At 40.3% G+C, this 21,471-nt stretch overlaps 2 protein-coding genes across 3 annotated transcripts in view; one reads left to right on the top strand and one right to left on the bottom strand.

The window, feature by feature from the left end:
* Positions 1-253: 253 nt before the first annotated feature.
* On the bottom strand, positions 254-5,933 carry stx2b (syntaxin 2b). Of its 2 annotated transcripts, XM_085367978.1 has the most exons (11): positions 5,619-5,933; positions 5,442-5,516; positions 5,244-5,343; positions 3,879-3,953; positions 3,725-3,798; positions 3,003-3,111; positions 1,660-1,733; positions 1,370-1,507; positions 906-1,016; positions 650-758; positions 422-481 (listed from the first exon to the last, which is right to left on the bottom strand). In XM_085367978.1, exons 1-10 carry the CDS (start codon positions 5,646-5,648, stop codon positions 663-665), a joined length of 882 nt encoding a protein of 293 aa, XP_085224104.1. In that variant the 5' UTR covers positions 5,649-5,933; the 3' UTR covers positions 422-481; positions 650-662. The 2 variants fall into 2 exon arrangements, with proteins under 2 accessions (XP_085224102.1, XP_085224104.1); XM_085367976.1 differs by lacking the exon at positions 650-758 and having other exon boundaries at positions 254-481.
* Positions 5,934-7,491: 1,558 nt separating this feature from the next.
* adgrd1 (adhesion G protein-coupled receptor D1) overlaps positions 7,492-21,471 on the top strand; it is a 38,358-nt gene continuing 24,378 nt past the window's right edge. The window contains exons 1-13 of the mRNA XM_085367975.1: positions 7,492-7,564; positions 7,674-7,710; positions 8,057-8,173; positions 9,118-9,240; positions 9,344-9,520; positions 11,553-11,813; positions 13,194-13,261; positions 14,595-14,735; positions 14,858-14,908; positions 15,383-15,509; positions 15,816-15,923; positions 18,082-18,157; positions 19,768-19,909. Of these exons, the coding sequence (XP_085224101.1) occupies positions 7,511-7,564; positions 7,674-7,710; positions 8,057-8,173; positions 9,118-9,240; positions 9,344-9,520; positions 11,553-11,813; positions 13,194-13,261; positions 14,595-14,735; positions 14,858-14,908; positions 15,383-15,509; positions 15,816-15,923; positions 18,082-18,157; positions 19,768-19,909 (1,482 nt within the window). The 5' untranslated portion in view covers positions 7,492-7,510. The remainder of the gene's footprint in view (positions 7,565-7,673; positions 7,711-8,056; positions 8,174-9,117; positions 9,241-9,343; positions 9,521-11,552; positions 11,814-13,193; positions 13,262-14,594; positions 14,736-14,857; positions 14,909-15,382; positions 15,510-15,815; positions 15,924-18,081; positions 18,158-19,767; positions 19,910-21,471) is intronic.

Raw genomic sequence — 21,471 nt, 5'->3', positions numbered from 1 at the left:
GAATAGCAGGGGTACTGGGAAGATGAGACAAACAGATCTATATCTATATACACATCTGCTGCTAAGCTTTAGGCTTTGATTATTTTTTCTTTTAATTAAGAAAAGGTATTAATTAACACCAACACTTGTGTCCATCATGTAAATATGCCAGATCTGCTTTTTTCATATGTAGTGAAGTGATGTAAACATTAAAACTTTCTTTTACCGTAAAAATGTATCAATTCCAAATATCAGCTGTCAGTTGGTTGTTATCAGGAGTCATTGTTTTTTTTAAAAATAATAACAATAATGGGGGAAAAGTTCTGCTCAAGACATCCGTCCTGCTGGGTAGAGGCTGACAGTCCTATTATGAAGTTTGTAAAAGTTTCATCACTTCTGACTGCTGTGGAACTGCACACGATGGAATTCATTACTCAAAGACTCCGACTATTATGATGAGTAAAAGTATGAAACCTCCACACATGGCAAGGTAGAGAAGCTTCTGTCAAAACAGGAGAAAGGAGTAGTCAGAGGAACTGGCTGCATATGAGAAACCGCAGATCCAGTGAAGCATTCGGCAGATGAACATAATATATAAAATAGATTCATAAATTAAGAGATGGATGTTTGGCTCAAGAAAAGGAAGTTGTGGGTGTGGAAGTGTTGTTACCTCACAGCAGGTCTCATGCAGGGGGTTTGGTTAGTCCGACAGACAGGCCGACAATTAGTGCAATAACAGCAAGCAGGATCAACAGAGCAAAGGCAAGAATAATGTATTTCTGGCAAGTGAAGAGGAAGACGGTGTTATTTAAAGTTCATGAATGAAAAGAAATGCTGCTTAGACCACGATCTTATATCAAATTTACCTTTACAAAGATTTATATTTTTTAAATTGCATCAAGAAAGAACCAGAAAGGAGCACATACCCTCCGGGATTTCTTCTGGTACCTGACTGCTTTTTTGGTCTCTTCCTTTGCACGACAAATGTATTCAGCTGCATTAGAGACGTTCTTCTCAATGTTGTTAACCATATCCCCCTGTAAATGAATGCAGATGCTTTTATTTATGGCCGGGATGTCAAACCTATTTCACATCCTGGATCACATACAGGCCACTTTGATCTTAAGCAGTAATTTCTATAGTAGTGGAAAAACAGGAACTTTATGTCCTTTAATTTTGTAAATAGTGAATGACAGTTTGGGGGGGTACACCTCCTTGCTGGACAAGTCTTAGTGGCCACAAGCCTTATGTTTTACACCTCTGATTTGATACTGGTATTTGTGCTATGAGCTCCATTCTAATATACCTAGTAGACAATATTAGAAACAAGTTTTAAAAGAAAAATCAACAGATCTGCTTGTGAAAGTTTCCACTCAGATGAGGCTCTTACCTGAGTTTCTACCAGCATTGCCATGTCCATGAACATCGCATGGAGCTCCCTGATGCTCGTCTCCAAGCGCATGATGTCCTGGTGTCGTGACTCTATCTCGTTCACGACTTGCCGTGTGATTTGGGAATCAGAAATGATCTGAGGGAGAAAGATTTAATACCTTCAAAAATCCATCCAAAATCACCCCATCGGCACACAACCCCAACTGCAAAAAAGATTTACTCATCAGCCACTAGATGGCAGTCGTGGCATTTTACCAAGCAAGCACATTAATGCTGGAGAAACCGTACATCAGAGGTGAAGATGGATGGATTTCCACTTTCTAACATGTCTTCTAGTTCTTCATTGGTGGTCACTCTTCCAGCTAGAATTAAACAAATAAACAAAGAATTCAAAATTGTCTGGCAGTTTTATTTGATTCATAAGTTTTGGCACTCCTAACAAAAGTGACTGTTTTGGACCATGTGTATTTGCTCCCACCCATGAAAGTAATATGCCTTCATTTGATGTCATTATGGAACTGAGGAAGAATCCCTCTGAATATATTTTATTTCTTTTGCCCCATCTCTGCCTGCTGCAGCTGTCAGTGGATTCATGCCAAAGGGTTGCATAAGAGGTACCGAAATCTACAAACCCCACCCCCCCCAAAGCTCCTGAAACAATCTCTACAAACAGAGGGCTTTCTTTTACAGCAACCATGCCTCCTGTTGTAAAGTACTCTCCCTGGAGAGAGAGAGACCGCTGTGCAGGTGCTTACTGTATATCGCACACCTTTATCGGTGGCTGTTCCTCAGAGAGACACTCAAAGCAAAACACACCACGCGCTCAGCTCATCGCTACACATCAAGGCTTTTACTTGTGAACGGTGTCAGTTATTGGTGTTTGGCGACAGCACAAACTGAGTCTGGTCAAAGACAGGTGAACTACTGTTGCACAGGCCGCTGAGTGCTCTGCTCGTATCCCGGGCAACGCAAACACAGAGAGGCGTCTCCAGTATCAGGCTCGCCCGTCTGCAGAACTAGAGCCTCTCATTAATGCCGGCCGCAGGGACTGGCTCTGGGAGTCAACCCTTTTTTATTTTTTGCTTTTCACTATTGTTACTCACATATACTTAATACAATGGATCTGCCTGTTTGTTACAGGGATACTGAACAGCGAGGACTTAACACAATAAGCAGAAAGCAAATTACAAATCTGGAGTTATAACAAATATGAATCTTATTGTACCTAAACAATCATTTCTATCTGATATAGAATATTTGTTAATGAGACTACGTTATATGTTGCTAATACGGGAACCATTTTTAGTACATTTCTTTCCAAAACACTGGAAATTTATTGTCTGGGCGTTGCAGAAACCCTATACTATTGCTCTTCTCTGTTTATCAGCACTAAGGCTGGTGTCCAGAGAAGCAGAGAGGAAGCTGGTGCGGTCTGTTTCCTGGATCCTGCCCTAACACAGCTTGAGGGTTTTACTTCTTTTGTCGCCCTTTTAGCACTACTTTTTTAAATTTGTCAAAAGAATTGAAAGTGTAATTAATTTCAAGTCCTGTATGGTCTTCCATTGGTAGTTAATGTAGCCCATTATTCCTGGGCTTATTCAGATACAGGAGTACAATTATTTGTCACTCACTTATCTCCAGCTGTCTCTGGATTCTTCCTTTGCTTCTTTCCCTAAAGGACACTTGAGTCTCGTTGTACTGGGTCATGACCTCCACAAACTTCCTGGAGAGCACAGTGTGCTGAGGACAAGTCAAAACACAGGGACACAAAGTGATAATGTGCTGCAGGCTTTCCAGACTTCTGCTTATCCAGCTCAGGGTTGCCTATCCCAGCTGTTTTAAGGGGAGCGGCAGAGTAATCTGCCACAGAGGTAACACATATAGTGAAAACCATTCACCCTTATGTTCACACCTGCAGCCCATTTAGAAACAGTCCATCTAACCCAGTGCATTTCTTTGGACTGTGGGAGGCCAGAGTACCCAGACCGGATTTAAATCCAGCTCTCTCTTGCTGTGAGGCAACACGGTTAACAGCTGGACCATCATGTCACCCTGCAAAGTTTTAAGACTTAATACCTTATAATTCAGAAGTACAAGATACAAAGTACACGTTGGAAGTGTTGGAAGGTTATGATACAGTTTTTGCTCTTAAACTAGAGAAATATACCATCAACAAAATACAGAAGTAAAGCTGAGAGCTGGATAGTCAGAAGTTATTTTGTCTGGATTTATTTATAATAAAAACAAAACAGCTTTTATCTGTATGAAGTTCTGCATACAGCTGACAGAGTAGTGCTTGGGTCGTCGTGTGATCAGGTATGTGATAAGTGTGCGTGTGTGAGGAGATCGTGACCTGTGTTTTCTGGATCCTGAAGTCTACGGAGGCCCTGTTAGCAGCATCGTCTTTGGGCATGCTCAGCTCAATGGCTGTGAAAAAAAAAAGTAAAAATGACATTGTTACACAATTTGAAACACATGAAAGAAATGTGGACGACAGCTGAACTCACATTTTAGTTTGGTTCGCACCACATTGGCATTCCCTTTGATATCATTGGTGAGTGCAGCCAGCTGATCCTTTGTCCCTTCGCACACAAACAGGAGATGTGTTAGATTTGAGTTTGTTTAGAAGAAAAGTCGTCATCCAGGTAATCCAAATATTTGATCTGCTCTGATTTCAGCTGGTCACTTGGCAACGACCCCGAGGCAATAATGGAGAGGTTACAAAATAAAGGACAATTTCCACGTCATGGACACTGTTATGAACTACATTAACTGATTCCATGGCAAAGTAAACTGAGTTATCCTGTGACCAGATTTTCCACTCACACAGTAAAGAAGGCTAGACACTGATTCGGATCTAATTAAAGGATCAGTCATAATTTAAAACCATTTGGAATTTGTAGAAATTCTTTTTTTAGTAAAACAGCATGTTTAACCTTCCTGCCTTCTTGGGACCTTTTTGTGCCACTGCTATGTGTTAAATGGCTGCCATTTCCACTGTGTTCAGTGGAATATAACCAAATTTGCCACAGGATAGTTTTTACCTGTCAATGTTAATATTCCAGTGTGAATTCCTTAAATCAGCCTAAAATGGCTGAGCAGCAGAAATCCCCACACCCATCACCCTGGGGACCATTTTCTGCCCATTGACTTCCATTATAAACGCTATTTTTCAACCCCAAATTATCATCATATGATTTTATTTTTTCTTCTTTTCTTGGATGTCAATGAAGACTCAGGGCCTTGAAGTTTTAATTTTTAAATTGCAAAAAAAATGCAAAAAAAATAATGGCAGGTCAAAATGTATGTTGGTGCCAATCTTTGGTCCATCTAAAGGCCTACTTATAATGACAATCACATATTACTTCAACTGGTTTTTTGTGGAAATATTTAGTTTCGTTTTTTGGTTTTTGGGGCTTATAACACAGGGCGCTCATGTAATAACACTGGGATTTGAAGGGTTAAAACAACGAAAATATAATTAAAACTTTACATGAATATTTCAGGGAGAAGTAGTTTTACAAGGTTGGCTAATTTAAAGTGGAATAAAATATGGATATATGGTCTTTTTATGGCGTGGCTGAGAATGGTCCCTAGGGTGATGGGTGTGAGTTTTTTAAAGGATGGCAGGAGGGTTAAATCCCTGATTAAGTCCTGAATCTCACAGTAGTTTGTCAGGTTTGATGCAAATTTGAGTGCTACTTCCTTCACAGGTTTCCGGTCTGCCGGCCATTCATCGCAACTAAGGAAGGAAGACATCTGAAGCACGTTGACTCTGTGCCCAAAAAGACTACTTCCATCCATGCATTTCTAAAAATAAAGCAATAAAAAAAACCTAAAGGATGTTAACATCCTAAACGACCCACACTTACTGTCATCTGTGTTGGGTGCCGACAGGATCATGCTGTGGATCTTCCTCACTTCTTCCACTTGTATGGAGATCTTATCGATGACTCCTCTGACTTCTTCCACCTACACCAGCCGATAAATAAGCAAAGAATCCATCAGTGTCCTCAATTATTATTGCTTTTAGTCTTAATACACATTCTGGAAGTCACAGTAGTACACACCCTTCTGAAAAAGCTATCCATGAATCCATCTTGGTTAACTGTAACTGCAACATCCTCTTCTGTTTGTGAAGCGGCCTACGAGGATGAAAATGTGTTTGAGTGACCTTTTTTTTTTAATGCCGCCAGGCTATTTCATGTCACGATCCACGAAGTTGAAGCTAAAACAAAAACACTTACAGCGGTCAGTTCAGCCAGTCGATCCTTCATCACACCGGTCAGCTCGTCTCCCGCTCAGCTAGTTGTAAAGCATATGCTGGCTCTATCCTGTACATCTCCATGTGGAGAGGAACATTGCCGCGCAGTCGGGTCCAGGTGGCTAATAAAAATAGATTTAGTTTAATCTCTGAGATCCAGGCCCACGAGGTTGTGAGATGACAGTCGCAGAAATAGGAAGTCAGTGCCACAGGTCGAGCTTTGTTTGATCAAAACTGGGTCCAAGACACAACTCAGAAATAAACCCAGAAGGGGCTGTTCCTGTTTCAACTCTGCCGATATTCCCCGCTCAACAAGTGCATCGGATCCGTAATAGATCCACAGTAATATCCCTCTCCCCGGGATACGCCTCTCTCTCTCTCTCTCTCTGTCCCTCTCTGTGAGGTCTCTCTCTCTCTCAGATGACGTTGATGGAGAATCTGGTCCTCCCTTAATCGCATTTGAACTTTATGATAAATAAACTAAATGGCTGCAATCATATTTCAAAAGGGCTGAACTTGGTAGAACTATTACACAAATCTGAAACTATTTGAGGTACCATTGTCAGACTTTAATCTTTTGTGGCATTTCTGAGTTTATTGTAAATCGATTTTTTTAATATCAATTTGTTTTCTTTATTTAATTTTTTTTAGACAGCAAGAACAGTTTGCGGTTACATGAAAAGGTTTTTTATAAATAATATATAAGCGCTGCTGGATGGCCGCTAAGCTATTATTCACCTGGCCACACAGTGGCGCTGTTTACCCGCGTAAATCGACTTTTGGAGCCTTCGACGGGACTCCTGATGACTTCCCCATATGTGGATGTCATCCAAACTCTAAATGCCCAACTCTCATTACGCATTTCACAAACCGAAATTACCGAGCCAAAAGTCAAACAAGGGCCCACTTCTCATCTGACAACAACATAGGTCTTGTTTTATGTTTCCACTTGGAGTGCTTTGAGTTCTTCTTTAATACTGATCTTATTTACAGAACTTTCATACTTTAGTGTGTGTGTGTGTGTGTGTGTGTGTGTGTGTATGTGTTGTTTAACTGTAACTCAATTTGTTTTTAAAAGGGGTTTCTGCTCCTTTCCCACATATCTAGGCATATCTGTGCAACTTCGCAGATAGCACTCAGCGTATTCCTATTATTCCTAGAAAGGTTTTGCATGCTGTTTGTGTAGCTACTCAGTCATCCAGGTTATTGTAGTCTTCAGAGCTTGAAAAGAAAGAAAAAAGCTAGACAACGCGACTCTCCACCAGTTGTCGGAAGAAGCTTGCTCGAAACGTCTTTAAAATCGTATGCTATTTACAAATATTTTGAATACAAACTCAGATGTGCATCTGTGGATCACACGGTGCACACCCTGATCTCACTCCCCGTGCAATCTCCAATTACGCACAAGTAACGCCTTTTACGCACAAACTTTACCGCCCCTTCTTAGAAGATCCAAAGAAAATGACTTCACGTTTTGCAATTCCCACGTTCAGTCCAGCAGCAGCCCAGCACAGCTCAGCGGAGCTCCTGTACTCCTTGAGGCTCCCAGATGCAGGCAGATAAATTCTAAGAAAACGGCTTTTTAAATTTTCGGATAAATATTAAGGATTACAATTTTCTGGAGTTGGGCTTCAGTTTTTATCATGAAAGGACAACTTCTGAAGTTTTTCGGCCTCATGCCACAACTCTAAATTGAATGCTTTATTGAGTCAGTGCTTCTATTTATTTTCTTTGGGTATTTCTAACCTTGGACAAATGGACTGATCCGAAGTTTTATTTTTATTCTATTGGTACAATGAGCGGTGCTTATTGGATTCATCTTCACCCGTGGAATTAAGTTGTTTCAGAGATTTAATGTTATATTTTGCAGAGACTATGGCATTTTGTTTGCGGATTCGCATTTTTACAGCTTTTGTCTCCTTTATTAAGGTAAACTTAAAAAAGGCACATCATGATGAAAATGCCTAGCAATTCCTCCCATGTAGCAGAACGAACTGTGCACTGCAGACTTTATAAGTTATTTTTAATTTCTTAACAGGTTTATGCTCAAGTGGCGCAAGCTCAGAAGCATCCAGGTAGTAAGAAATTTCTGGACTGACAATTTTCCTGTGTTTCCAGTTGCTAGATTAAAAATGAAAAAAGAAAGAAAGAAATAATTTGTAAGATCCTGTTTTACCATCTGCTAATTTCCATGCCAGAGGATGTTATTGCTTTGTTTACTTCTTCTGCTTAATCAAAATAGTCTGCTTCATAAACAACTTTTTTCCAGTTGTTTGCATCATTATTATCATCACTGTCTTTTTAATCCACCCCAAACCCAAAATGTAGTTCTGGGAAAATAAATTCTGATTAATGAGGCAGTGCTTGATTGGATGAAAAGCCCTTTCTGGATGCCTGTTTATGCTTGACTTGTCCATCCAGGCCTGGAGGTATTGGACACGGCCTCGCATTACTGGCCGCTGGATGCAGTGGAAGGAATCCATGAACTGTGGGATCATAATGGAAACAGATCAGGTTATATTAACGGAAGCAACATAAGTATGTGAATATGAAAACACCTGTTCGATTTAAATGTATTTTTACCACCCATCTTCCAGCCAAAGCTATATGATTTTAATTTTAATGCCAGATTTATGAGTGAAATTACAGTCAATTAAAAAAAAATAGGATTTAAAAATGCTGCAGTACATCGTTTACAAAAATCTATAGTTTGGAGATGACATTTGCCTAATTTTTAATTAAATATCATTTGCAGCAGTGTTGTAGATTCCTCATTCAGTGAAAGATTAAAGTTAAAGAGGGATCGGGTATAGACTTGGGCATGATGTGTGAAGTCACACTGAGTTTTCTTTGACCACTGCCACCTCGCACGCTGGTCACCATCACTCTGTCTCATACCTGTGCATCACGTCCCTCCCATTGCTTTCCTTTCACTGTTCTGTCTTCTGTTTTTTTGTCCGTATTGGTGTGAATCACTTTTTTTTTGTCTCTGTTGTTTTTGTCCAGCTATCAGAATCCACAACCACACTGTGCTCCCTTCTTCCCATAATTCTTCCTATGTGTACAATGACTCTGCCTACACTAACATTTCTGCAATACTAGGTGAGGATCCATCACTTTTCCTCTCACTGAAAATCATTTGTGCATCACCCACTGCCTTCTGTTGTTCCCTCTGTATTGCCACACGGTTGAGCTGAGCCCTCCACACTTTTCTCCCCATTCAGTCTTCGGTTCTTGCAGACTGAAATGAGGACTTCTTGGTATGTTGATGATAAGGGATTGTTCTTTAACATTAAATAAACCTGAAGTCAAGTAGGAGACTTATTGACTGGCTTCTGACATGAGATGCAAGTAAAGCTGCAAAATCTTTATGTTCATCATGCAAAACAGCGTGTGGTTAGATGACTATAAAGTCACTTAAACGGTTACAACACCTTCCTGTTTTTAAATGAAATTTTTCCTCTAAATTGTGCTTTTCCCAGACATTGTTGAAGGAATGGTCAACAAGGGCATCTTTCTGAATGGAGATAACGGTGGCACCTTTCTTCACTTTGGAAACTACCAGAACACGTGCATTAGTGACCCTAATTTATGTGGTCCTGAGGGTGAGTGCACTGCAATTAATCTATAATTGAACAAGTTATCGTTTAGCTTGTAAAACTGTTCAGTTCCTGTACTGACGGCTGCTGGGTTTTCATCATCCCCTAGGCATTACCTTCTCCTTTTTTTGGAAAAACCACGAGTCAGCCTCCCGCTTTGCTGTCGCTTCTGGAGGAAAAGTTATCTCCAATGGCTTCTCAGTCTACACAAACCCTTTAGGAGGATATGTGGAGTTTTACACTCGTAGCAACAAGCACAGATGGCGGGCCAACATCGACGTTCCAGGTACGCTTAATACATTTCCTTTCACATAGTTACATTTCCCACAAGGAATCTATTTTGGTCTTGAACACACCATAAACTAATGGTTATATAATTGCATTCATGACTTTGTTAACTGAGACCAGATGTAACTACGGACAGTTGATTTGACAAAGATGGGGGTAGATTTCTCAAATCTTTTGCTGTAGCACTAAACATACAATTTTTTGGAGATGGCAGACAACATGTGCAAAATAATGTTCGGTGTTTAGTTTTGGTGTCAAGTTAGATGAGATATGAAACACAATAAAAGTCAGAGTGTGACCAATATTTTGAATTAATTTCTGAAAATGAAATTACTTTCTTTTCTTTTTTTTCATGAGATGGGCTGATACTGTAAACAGTTGACAAAATGAAATAAACCATGTGAGATTCAACATTACGTGAAACTTTTACCAATCGCTATTCTCTTCTCAAATGACTTGTGTCATCCTTGTTTTTCCTGCAGTTACTCAAGGTCTTGGTCGTAACTCAATTTTGATGCTAGTGTTCGGTTATAAAGATCCAAACGTCATCTGGTTCTCATACAATGACATGTTGAGCCTTGGGGACATAATGTCAAAATATGTCACTTCTCTTTCTTCTGATTTGGGAGAAAAGGTTTTTGTGGGTGAATGAGTAAGACTCGAGGGCCTGTGTGACCCAGTGTGTGATTGTAAGGTGAAAGTTAATAATATAAAAATGTACATTTAGAAGTGAATGAGAGACTTGCAAGCTGAGCTTGGTCTTTGGTACATCCAGTACTGCTTATATTGCAACCACAAATGACATGTGTTTTGGTGGTTTTGGCTGTCTGGCATGTGTGACGGGGAAGGCATTGTCTTTTGGGACTTCTCTATTGTTTATTAATTTCTCTGTTCTTGTGATGCACAATTCATTGTAAATATTGGCTGGAGTTTTTGGTTTGTGCAAACCATAAAATCTAGCATCTGGAACTGAAGGAGTAATAAATTACTAAATCAGTCAAAAGATTAAGCTCGATTAATTAATGGAAAAATCAAACATTTTAGTTGACAGAGTTAATTCAATTCAGTTCTGCTTTATTTATAAAGTGCCAAATCACAACAACAGTCCCCTCAAGGCGCTTAATGTTAGTTGAGTTTTGGTTCTTCGCTTAAGACAGCGCCATCAGCTGGTCAAAATGTAAAATTGTGTAGTGTTCTTGCTATTCTAACTATTCTTGCTAAACTAACCCAGCATCTTTCTGAACTTAATAGGCTATCTCACAAAAGCCATGTATCTATGTTCAGCCTCACATAGCTGTTAGCACGGCTAGGAACTTGTGTTTAAGACACACACAAATTCTATTCAGTTCAAGCCAATATTGTTTTTATATTCTCGGGTAGTAGAACAGGTCACCTACAATCTGGAAGGCTTGCGGGTCGATCCCTGGCTGCTCTCCGATGCATCCATGAGTTCAAATTTGCAAAGCACCTGGTGACAGCGGGAATGAAAAACTCCCTTTTAACAGGAAGAAAGCTTGAGCAGAACCAGGTGCAATGAGGGACAGCTATCTGCTGTGACTGGTTTGGGATGAGGGGAGGGAGACGGGCAAAAAGACACAATTTAAAAAACAAATATTAAATTTAAAAAGCTAGAACCAGCAAATATCAGTGTGAGTTTCATTTGATGAAAGCTACTGTGCATTGAGAACACGTCATCGTTTACTTTCTGGGTTAAACCAAGCATGAAACATGGTGTCTGCAATATCAGTCGCTTTAAAAAGGCGACCAATGACTGAAAACATTTGCAACACCACACACTCAGTGTATTTTCCCGCTAAACGTATTCACACATGAAAAGCTACAATACCTAAAACATTATAAAGAAATCCCAACAATCAGGTAACCCCCTGTGAGCAAGCACTTGGCAACAATGGGAAAGAAAAAACTTCCTTTAAACAGGAAGAAAGTTCTGGCAGAATCAGACTCAGGGAGGGGTGGATTCAATTCTTCAACAATTGAGCGTTTCTTTCATTTTATGTTTACGTTATTAGGGCCATACTGGACCCACATCCTCTTTACATGGACTAAGAAAGATGGCCTGAAGGTCTACATCAATGCGACCCTAACTGCTGAGAACAAAAACGGAAGCATCTCAGAGGAAACCTATGGAGACCCCTACCCTGACCTCGTCATTGGAACTGCCAACAATAAGGGATATAGTCACTATGTAACAGGAGCCTTTGATGAATTCGTCATCTGGGAAAGGGCCCTTTCACCTGAGAACATCTCACTCTACTACAATGCAACTATAGGTAGGACCTGTCTACTATTAAAAAAAACCTCCTGACATTTTTGAAGATGCTGATTTATTAAAATGCTTCCTCCCTTTTGGCTTTTCTCTGAGGAAATCATGGGTTAAAAAGCAATTTCCGTCTTTATCCATGCTACATTCCATCCACAGAATTCATGCTTAACAGAAGCACATCAAACCATGCAAATATAGCCTGCCTCACTGTCAAATGGCTCTTCTTGCAGAAACCATTTTCATGACCTTCAAGTGCCATGGCTTCCATAGTTTTGCCTTATAAGTATTTATAAGAGTGCAAAGACCTGAGTTGAGATGCAGGGGCCAATCATTTTAATATAATGTGACAAGTTACAACACGCTAGGACAAAACACCCAGAAGCTTTTCTGTTTTTGTTCAGTAGAGAGCCATAAAAGGACACAAAATGGCATTTATGAGAATGTAGAAAAAAATGAACATTCTGCTTTGTGGCGCTTTGTATTGTAAGGTGAAAACTTACAATATGAAAACAGAGAAAACCACAACAATGAGCTTTGGCAACATTGGGAAGGAAAACCTCCCTTTTAACGGGAAGAAACCTCTAGCAGAATCAGCTGGGGATGAGGGGAGGAAGACAGGATAGACTTTCTGTGGAAGAGAGCAAGAGATTAATAATAACTATATTACAGTATATAGTTATGATTATATTTTCTAATATAAGATATTAGAAAATTTCATTTTAATCTGAAAAATATTCGACACTTAATGAAATGTACCTTTTTAGCTGAGCGGTTAAAGCATTTTTGGTTGCAGATAAGTCTTACCGATCAGTAAAGTTGAACTCCTCTTGTGTATGGTGTTGATATATAAAGACTGCTACAGAGAATTATTTTGTGGTCACGATAAAGCCAGAGAGTCTTGATTTCTTTATTACCCGACAAGAAGAGCCTGACTGTTGTGGTTACAGAGAAATATTTTTACCTCTGCAGAACATGCATATAAAATGCTGTATTGAATTAAAGAAGAGCTGACTAATATGTCTAATGTACATCCATATATGGTGTTTTTCTGGTAGTGGCTTAGAGCTGTTTTTATTAAATGACAGCAAATATATAAAATGTGTTTGAGCCCGGTACAGAAATTAGTGGCAGACTATTATGTGGTGGAGTATCCCACTTTTGCGGAGGCTGTAAAATACCTCCTCTCATGACCGGGCATTACACTCACACTGTAAGCTTGAAGGTGATAAAATCCAGCCACACTACTGCAGCCTGACCCAGCTGCATTCAACAAAGGACCTAAAAAAAAGTCACAAAAAGGCAAGGCTAGACTAAACCATGATTAAAGAGAGGAGTGATGCTAAGCTATACCGTGTCCTGTTTCAACCCTTTGTATTGTCTTTTCTAGCTTGGGACATGGTTTCTAAAACAACACCTAGAATCTCCAAGGAAGTGATCTCAACTACGCCAATGGCCGTAAGTGTCTCAGGGTTTCTTTGAACAATAAAAGCATAGTAGAGGGGACAGTAGAGGAGGGTCTCGCCACAGAACACCAGTGAAAACTAAAGCCCTAAAAAATTGGTTTTATATCATTAAACAAATTAGATTATTTTTGTAACAGAGAATGACTGAGCACTCAGTATCTTGTTAGCTGTACAGAAGGTAATTTTAGCTCCTTGTTAGCAAACTACATTTGTTAGCTACTCACAGTTTGAAACCCCAAGAGCTACAAATCCATGGGCTTCAGTTAGCATGCTAAATGTTAAAGTTCATGATAACACAATTAGAAAAATGCTGTATGTCTTTTTGGAAGGACTGCCAGGAGAAAGCCTCTTCTCTTAAAAAAAAAAAAGAAAAAAAAATCATGTCGGCTTGTCTTTGGTTTGCAAAGCTGCAAACTAATCATAAGACTTCTGGAACAGTATCCTTTAGATAGATAAGATAAAAGTGGAGTTGTTTGGGCAAAATGCCCAGCGAGACGTTTGGCAAAAACCAAAGCATATCAGCACAAACACCTCATACCAATTGGCAAACACAGTGTTGGAGGGGTGATGATTTGTGCTTGTTTTGCAGCCAAAGGACCGGAGTGCCTTGCAATTTTTTTAGTTGACCATGAACTTCTCTGTATACCAAAGTGTTCTAGAGTCAAATTTGAGGCTAACTGTTCGACAGAAGCTTTACCCGAAATGGATCGTGCAACAGGATTACAAGCACAGCAGCAAATGTACAACAGAATGGCTGAAAAGAAAAGATTGACAAATACTGTACAACGGTAATTTCTCAGTTTTGGTATAGATTAGGATTAATTTATTGGATGTTAAAAATATAGTACTCTTACAATGTGTGGGTGATGAAACCCCATCTCTGTACCTCAACATCATTGGAAACTATTACCAGAGCGTCTTTGAGCCAAAACACATATGAAAGTCAATAAAGAAGTAACAATGAAGGACTTTTAGTTGAATGCACACAAAGAGTTTATTTCCTGTTGAGGCATTTTTTTTCTTTTAAAGACAAATGGAAAAAAGCAAATAGATAACACATGTGAATAGAAGCAACCTTTTTATCGAAAGGCTTTGTTTGTAGGAAACAACTAAAGAAATAGAAGATGGTAGGCAGAGTCAGTCAACAGTGCACACTACAGCGCACTCCTTGTTGGGCACTAATCTGAAAAAGACCAATGCCGAAACTCTGGTCCAAAGAGTTTTCTCTAAATTCAAGCTATCAGTCACTAAACATCCTGTGTATACTGGAACTCGCTGCTCCTGGCAGTAAACTTCATTTGATGCCCGATGTGCTGTCTCCCCAGAGAGCCGCTGATATGAGTCCCCCTGTCATCAGCAGTCTCCAGGAGGAGCTCCGACCCACAGACTTCTTGCCAGTGCAGAGTTTCCTGAAGACGCTGCCCAATGGAACCATTTCTCGTGATACTGCGAACAACCTCACACAGGTCTTGAAACACAGTCCAAAACACATGTTGCTGTTGCAAAACCAATTCATACACACAGATACAATACCCACCCATGCGCATATGATGCAACAATTCTATGATGTTCATTTTCTTCCACCCAGGGTTTGCTCAAAAGTGTGGAAGAAGTGCTGTCTTTTCCTGGACTGACAGAGGTAAATGGGTTCACTCTGTAGTTGTGCAGTATCCAAACATGACGAAATGTAACGTATGCAATGTGGCGAATACGTTAATGTAACACACCGAGGATATCTGGATGTTTAAAACTGCGTAACTGACTATAAAGATTTTTGCTTCCTCCACTGTGCAATTGTTATGGCCAAATCACAAACACAAGAGAGTGGTTTCAGTACACTGGGTGTTCAGAACAACCTTGCTTGTTTTTGTAAGAGCAAGCTGAAACAGATGTTCACATCAAACTTGGACAGTAGATACAGTGTAGTGAGTGAGTTTGAGCCAACCGAATTATCAAGTTTTTGTCAGGTTTTTTGTCAGGTTTACAGTGTAACTCTAGACGGTGACACTATCACCTGTTTTTATACTGTGAGCAGTACTCTCCGTGACAAACAACAAAATCAGAAACAGTGAATCAGTTGTCAACTTTTTCTCGTTGGGTCATTGTTCTCTAGCAGCAGTCCACCCCTGTGGTCAGCGGACTGGTCAAGACAGTGGACAGAGTGATGGAACATGTAGTGACTAACCTGGAGGACAGCCCGAACTCTCTCATCTCCCTGGATGGAACATCTTTTGTTGCAGGTCAGTAAAGTGTCAGGTTCTCCATAAAGTAAGTCATTGTTTGTAGCTTTTGCGGACTCCAAGCCTCAAGTTGACATCATTAGTTTTGTAATCACGTCAGGCCAACATTTGTTCAGAGAAGCACAAGTTAAGCTTCTCCACTTTTCCTCTCCTGAGTTTTTTCCTCATTTTTTATTACTGTCTCTCTCCCAAGGGGTTGTTTGATGTTTCTGATTCCCCCCCGACAAAGCAAATCGGTCTTGTTACTTGCTTGTCACTTTGTTTTTCTCAACAGTTCTCCCTTTTCTTAACCTCTGACCTCCACAGATTACTCTCTGATGAAACTCCCACAGAATTTTGAGCTGTCACATTACCGCTTCCCCACAGAAGGCAAGAGCTACATCTCTGTGCCTGGAGAGGCGTTCGCAATGGAGTGTAAGTACTAGCACTACAGCCTCTGCATGTTCACTGACAGGTGCTCATCGACGTGCAAGGAGAAACTTTCGGAGGATTCTTTGCATAGACAGACCAGTAGCTGGGTTTGAGTGTGAATACCTCACATTAGCCGTGCACTGATTCTGCCAAGAGAAAATTGTCCAGCTGGGAGACTCTTGTTACCGGACGGTAATTTATTATCGTAAGATTTAGGACTACTAACATGGCATACAGTTAAGGACAAGAGTGCCATGAGAGCTTTTGTGTGGCTTTATGGTGTACTGTAGAAACCCAGCTATGACTTTAATGTTGGCAGTTACCCTTTTATTCAGAACAGAAAGAATGAGAGAGAGCGCACTTTTTCTCCACTTTCCTCCACCGTTAAAAGGAATGGATCCACGTAGTAGTGCAAGGGAGAGCAGTAATTACAGTGGGCATTAAAACTCTGTTTGTTTGACTTTGTGTTTAGGTCAGATTCCCTTGGCTCCACCTGGCTCTCGCATGCACTGAGTTGCCATACAGAACGAACTCTTAATAATTAGTTAAAGGGCTATTATCAGAAGTGGAATACATGTTATTGCTTAACACATTAGAGCCAGGAACAAATTAACTCTGAATACCTGGCTGCCCATAGTGCTCCAAGGACAGATTTTATATTCTAATTAAGAACAGAAAATGCTGCATATTTTGCGTTTTGTTTTTTCTTGTTCTCTCGCTCTTCTGTAGGAGAGTTGTACAAGTGTACTGGCCCAGTCTCTGCTGAGGCTCACTGGGATGCATTCTGTTGTAATATATATATGTATTCCACTACAGATTACAGAATACATGGCCCAAAATGTAGTTTGAAGCATATTCTTAACTTGATGTGAGTAACGTATTCTGATGCTGTGTGAATTATTACTATTACTGAAGGCTACTTGCCGCCGAGCTAACATTGTTAGCTAGCGTTACCTGAGTTCATAGAGCGCAGACTGTAGACTTGATGGATAGCATTAACAACCTGCTAGCTGCAAACGATCACATGCAGTTCTGAAAACAATACCAGCTAGATTTTTAAATCTTAATATAAAATGAGTAACATTAGGGTGGACTTTAGGTAAGGCTGCACTTTTTGCAGTGATCTCGCATAGAAAACTCTTTCTGTATCAGTAATATGTTTTCCTTTTGTCTGCTTTCAAAACTGCACACGATTATTTGCAGCTAGCAGGTTGTAATGCAGCTTTCAGTAATAGTAATACATCACACAGCAATGGTACATCGCAGATACTGAAGTGGCACATAACCCAGGTAGCTACTACAACTAAAACAAGATAGCTGCAGTAGGCTAACCTTAGTTTTTAAAAAAGAACTTACTCCCAGATGTTTCTTTAGGTTGGAGTCTTTTGAAGATGAGAGCAGCTTGGTTGCTGACAAACAGAGTTTGCATTGCGCAGTCAGATTTCCGGTCAGAGCCTCTTATTGCGTTTTTTGTTTGGGTTTCCACTGGCGTGAAATTACCAAAATTAGAGAGGAGATAGAGAGGAGATAGCCTAACATATGAAACAGAAAAAGACCACCGTGTAATCCATTGATTTTAACAAAGTAACTGTATTTCCAATTATCACCTATTTAAGCAGTAACTGTAACAGAATACCGTTACTCATATTTTGTATTTTAAATACGTAACGCCGGTACATGTATTCCCCAACACTGGATGGATTATATATTTATTAACAGTTTTCTGTTGCGTATCCATATTGTTTGACATCTGCTTTTGTTGTTCTAGAGCAGTTCCCAAGTGAAAGGCCTTTGAAAGGAGGAACAGGGCCATTAAGCATTTCCTCCAATTTCATTGTTTATCTTAAAGTATTAAGGTGGGACCGAGCTGAACGATAGGTCAAGTCAGGGGTGGGGGAGCAGACCCCCAGCTCTCCTGGTGAAGTCATTTAGACATTTCACAAGCTTTCCAACATCCACATGGGTTTGCGGCAGTCTTGCTTTTCACCCCGGTGCGAGTATAGGACTGTCCCATTAGCCCGCCGGTGCCACCACACTGTAGCAAGCCAATGTTAATTAACTTGCCTTCTTTGTGAGTGTTTTAGCAGCACTGCTTTACATTCCCGGCCCTCAGCTCATTTCTTTCACATTCAGTCTGCGCGTGTTGTCTTCTTCTCCTCAGCTCAAACCACCTTTGTTGGCCTTTTTTATCACAACATGCACAGCTACTACAAAGAGATCAGCCCTGTGAAGACCAGGTAAGATGACACAGCATGCTACCAAACGTGAAAAGTAAAATCTTGAAAGGTCTAACTAATAATAAACAGCAACAAGAACAAAAGCGCAAAGTCAGGGACACTGTCTTTGTACTTCCTGTGTGGGAAATGGGTAAGCTGGCACCAAAGGCGCCCCTGCTTCCTGAATTGCAGAACAGCTGATGCCCCAGGCCAAGGCCTTATCTGTTTTTTTCTCTCCTATCTCTCATCACACCACTGAGCTCTGATACACCCTGCTATTAGCTCTTTCACTTACTGTTCCAACACTGGATCAGCTTGTTCCAGCTTTTAACTCAGTTTGACATAACGGTGATTAAGCATCTTGTTGTTCCCCACTTTTGCATCCATCTAAATTAAGTCAGAAATGTTTATGGCAGTACATTTGGAGGCTGCTAGGCCTCCCTTTGTATCGTAAGAAGGAGACGATGTTTGTGTGACCGCAATGTCAAATTGGGGTCACATGATCATCTTGAAAAACTTGTCATGGAATAATTCTGGCACTAAGTGTGATTCATTAAACAGACAGATGGTTAAAGTCTCATCTAAATGTCAATGCTCTGGTCCTGTGTTTAACACGTATGTGGGAATGCCAGTTGCAGATAACAGTGGTGATAGATGCTATTGTGAAGCAAGAGATCTGGAGTACTTCTCCTTTTAACCAACTATCAACTTTGATCCACTGATGAATTTGTAAGTTTGCTCACTTACCAAGAAATGAACATTTTTATGCAATCCTCTTTTAATGAAGAGACAGATAAGCTTAACCAAATATCCAGAAAACAGAAACGCATTATATAAAGGTTATAAATTGATTTGCTTGTCATTTCCTGAAATAACTATTCGATCCCCTACAACCCAGCCACAATTCTTGTTTAGACTTGTTGTGTGCCCACAGTCATGCACGGAGGAGGAAACATTAGGTAATGGATGAGGCCATGTAATGTAAAATCAGCCAGAACACTGAGAATGGGTCATGGATGGGTCTTCCAGCATAACAATGACTCCAAACATACTGCTAACTAGCTACTCAAAGGAGTAGCTAAAGAAGAAGCATATAAAAGTCAACTGCGTAGACGGCCTTCAGGCTTAAGTCCTATAGAAAATTTGTAGAGGAGCTGAAGCTTCAAGTTAGCAAACGATAGCCAAGAAACCTAAAGGATTTAGAAAGTTTCTGTAGAGAGGAGTGGAACAAAATCCCTCCCGAGATGTGTGCAAGCCCGGTGACCACCTACAAGAAGCATCTTATTGCTGTGCTTGCCAACAAGAGTTTCTCCAACAAGTGCTAAGTCATGTTTCGCCTGTGGATCAAATACTTATTTCACTCAATGATTCAATGTCTTTTTTTTCTATATTTTGGTATATATTCTTGCTTTCTCCATTAAATTGAAGTTACTATAAAATTGGAGATGTTTCATTTCTTCGTAAGTGAGCAAACTTACAAAGAGTTGGGATCTGCAGGGGATCAAATAAATCTCCCCCCACTGTATGTCTGCCATTTCTTTCCGTCTCTTTCTTTTGTATGTTTGTCTGGCTTTCTGCTTCAGTTTCTTTTTTAGATTATCTAAGCCAATTCTCCCCTTTTTATCTCTTAGGATTAATGAAGCAGCTGATTACAAGGATCACAAAATCCATGTAGCAAGCTGTCTGATTTCTTTGAAAGTGGAGCCTCTGCCAGCCCTGTCGGTCAACCTTTCTGGAACGCCACTCATAAAGATTGTGCTCACCCATGTTTTGGTAAGACTGTAATTTGCATGTCCCATTTCTTCCTCTCTGACTCATTTATCTTTTTTTTCCATCTTGGTGAGTAATACTGGGAAAACTAAGAGAGTTTCTGCTTGTCTCAATTGTTGGGTGTGGGATGTTATCAGAGGGGAGAGCTCTGCCTATGGTTTCGATAGCGGTCGGATCTCTTCACATGAAAACTGTCGGCTCTATTTTTGGTATATGCTTATGTAAGACGATGGCTGTCCATCACTGACTGACTGAGGTTTGCGCAGCTGGGCATTTACCAGCACAAAGAGCGAAGCCTGGTTTGGTTTTCATTAGGCTGCCTAGCATTTCCCTTGCGGAGCATTTGGCTTCTAGAAAGCGAGCTGATTATGGGCATTTGAGCTGCAAGCTTAGGGCACTTTAAAAGGAACAATAACTTTATTTTATGAACAACATATTTTTCTTTGGTACTTTATGGCAGGGACAGTGCCAGCTTTCCATGGGAAATTCAGTCAAAACTGGAAATTAATTGACCAGTGTCTATTGCATTAGCTTGTGTTCCTGTAAACTCATAAATGTGGTGGCAAACTTCACAATCTTGTATTTGTTTTATCTTAATTAGTTGTGTTGATAAGCTGTTAGATTATCATGCAATGGCATTAATGAGGCGGTTGACTTAAGCACACTGCAATGTATTTCTGTTTCTTTTACAAGTCCTGCATGAATGATCGACTTTCTGTAGAAGTGAATCAACCCCCCCTCCCCACTCATAAAAGCAAAAAAGAAACTCATGCAGCTTTATGAAACCATGGTAATATTGCTTTGTTTGCCTTCATCTTCCCTGGTGAAATAAATGTTTATGCTGTAATTATCTGGCCTGGTTTCTGTGACAATGATTGCTCTGTTTGTTTTAGCGGACACCATGGGAGAGGAGTTAAAATTTCCTTTGTTATGGTAGTGCTGGAGATGCTCAGCAGTTCTCCGCTCTGTTTCTGTTTTAAGGTGTTTCTATTTTAGTTGGATTGCCCTTACCACTGATGTAAGGATAAATCAGGTTACATGCATTCTTTCCTCTCTATCCCATTACAAATAGGCTGTTATACTTATTAGTAATGCATACTGATTGGAACGCACCGAGCCAGCGCATTTCTGTTGCACATAGCTCAGGCTGTGATTTATTACAAGGAGCCACATCGTAATTTGGCATGCAGAACTTTTGGCTCTGGTCGCATCCAGAACAGGTTGTTTTTGCTAAAACTGCACAGACCTGTTGTTGGATTTAGTCAAAAAGAAACTATTTTGGTTGTTTTACTAGTTTTGGCAAGGTGTCGATACTTATCACCTCCCTAGCTTGAAGGCAGGGTGGGCTGCTGACACAGTATGTGGCAGACATTACCCATCATAGTTTATGTTGGTCTTTACTGTCTGTACTAAACCTCAAACATGTCTGCTCATGGCACCGGTTCACTGGGCTGGAGTAAGTGATTTGCGGCTGACCTCTCTGTTTACCCCCTGAGAATAGGTAAGTGCACAGTGACTTCATTAAAGCCCAGTGGGAGTGCTGAATGTGTCTAGCACAGAAATAT

This window comes from Diplotaxodon limnothrissa, linkage group LG12 (genome assembly GCF_057381915.1).
Source record: "Diplotaxodon limnothrissa isolate DT_005_m linkage group LG12, D_limnothrissa_male_GT1.1, whole genome shotgun sequence".
NCBI lineage: Eukaryota > Metazoa > Chordata > Actinopteri > Cichliformes > Cichlidae > Diplotaxodon > Diplotaxodon limnothrissa.
Note: the sequence above shows the minus strand (reverse complement) of the source record. Positions and strands in the feature narration are given on the sequence as shown.

Coding starts and splice junctions, on each gene's coding strand:
- stx2b (XM_085367978.1), bottom strand. CDS start 5,648: ATGAAGGATCGACTGGCTGAACTGACCGCT. Junction 3,112..3,724: donor TCAGGATCCAGAAAACACAG/GTCACGATCTCC, acceptor ACTTGTCCTCAG/CACACTGTGCTCTCCAGGAA. Junction 1,734..3,002: donor CCAGAGACAGCTGGAGATAA/GTGAGTGACAAA, acceptor GTTTAATTCTAG/CTGGAAGAGTGACCACCAAT.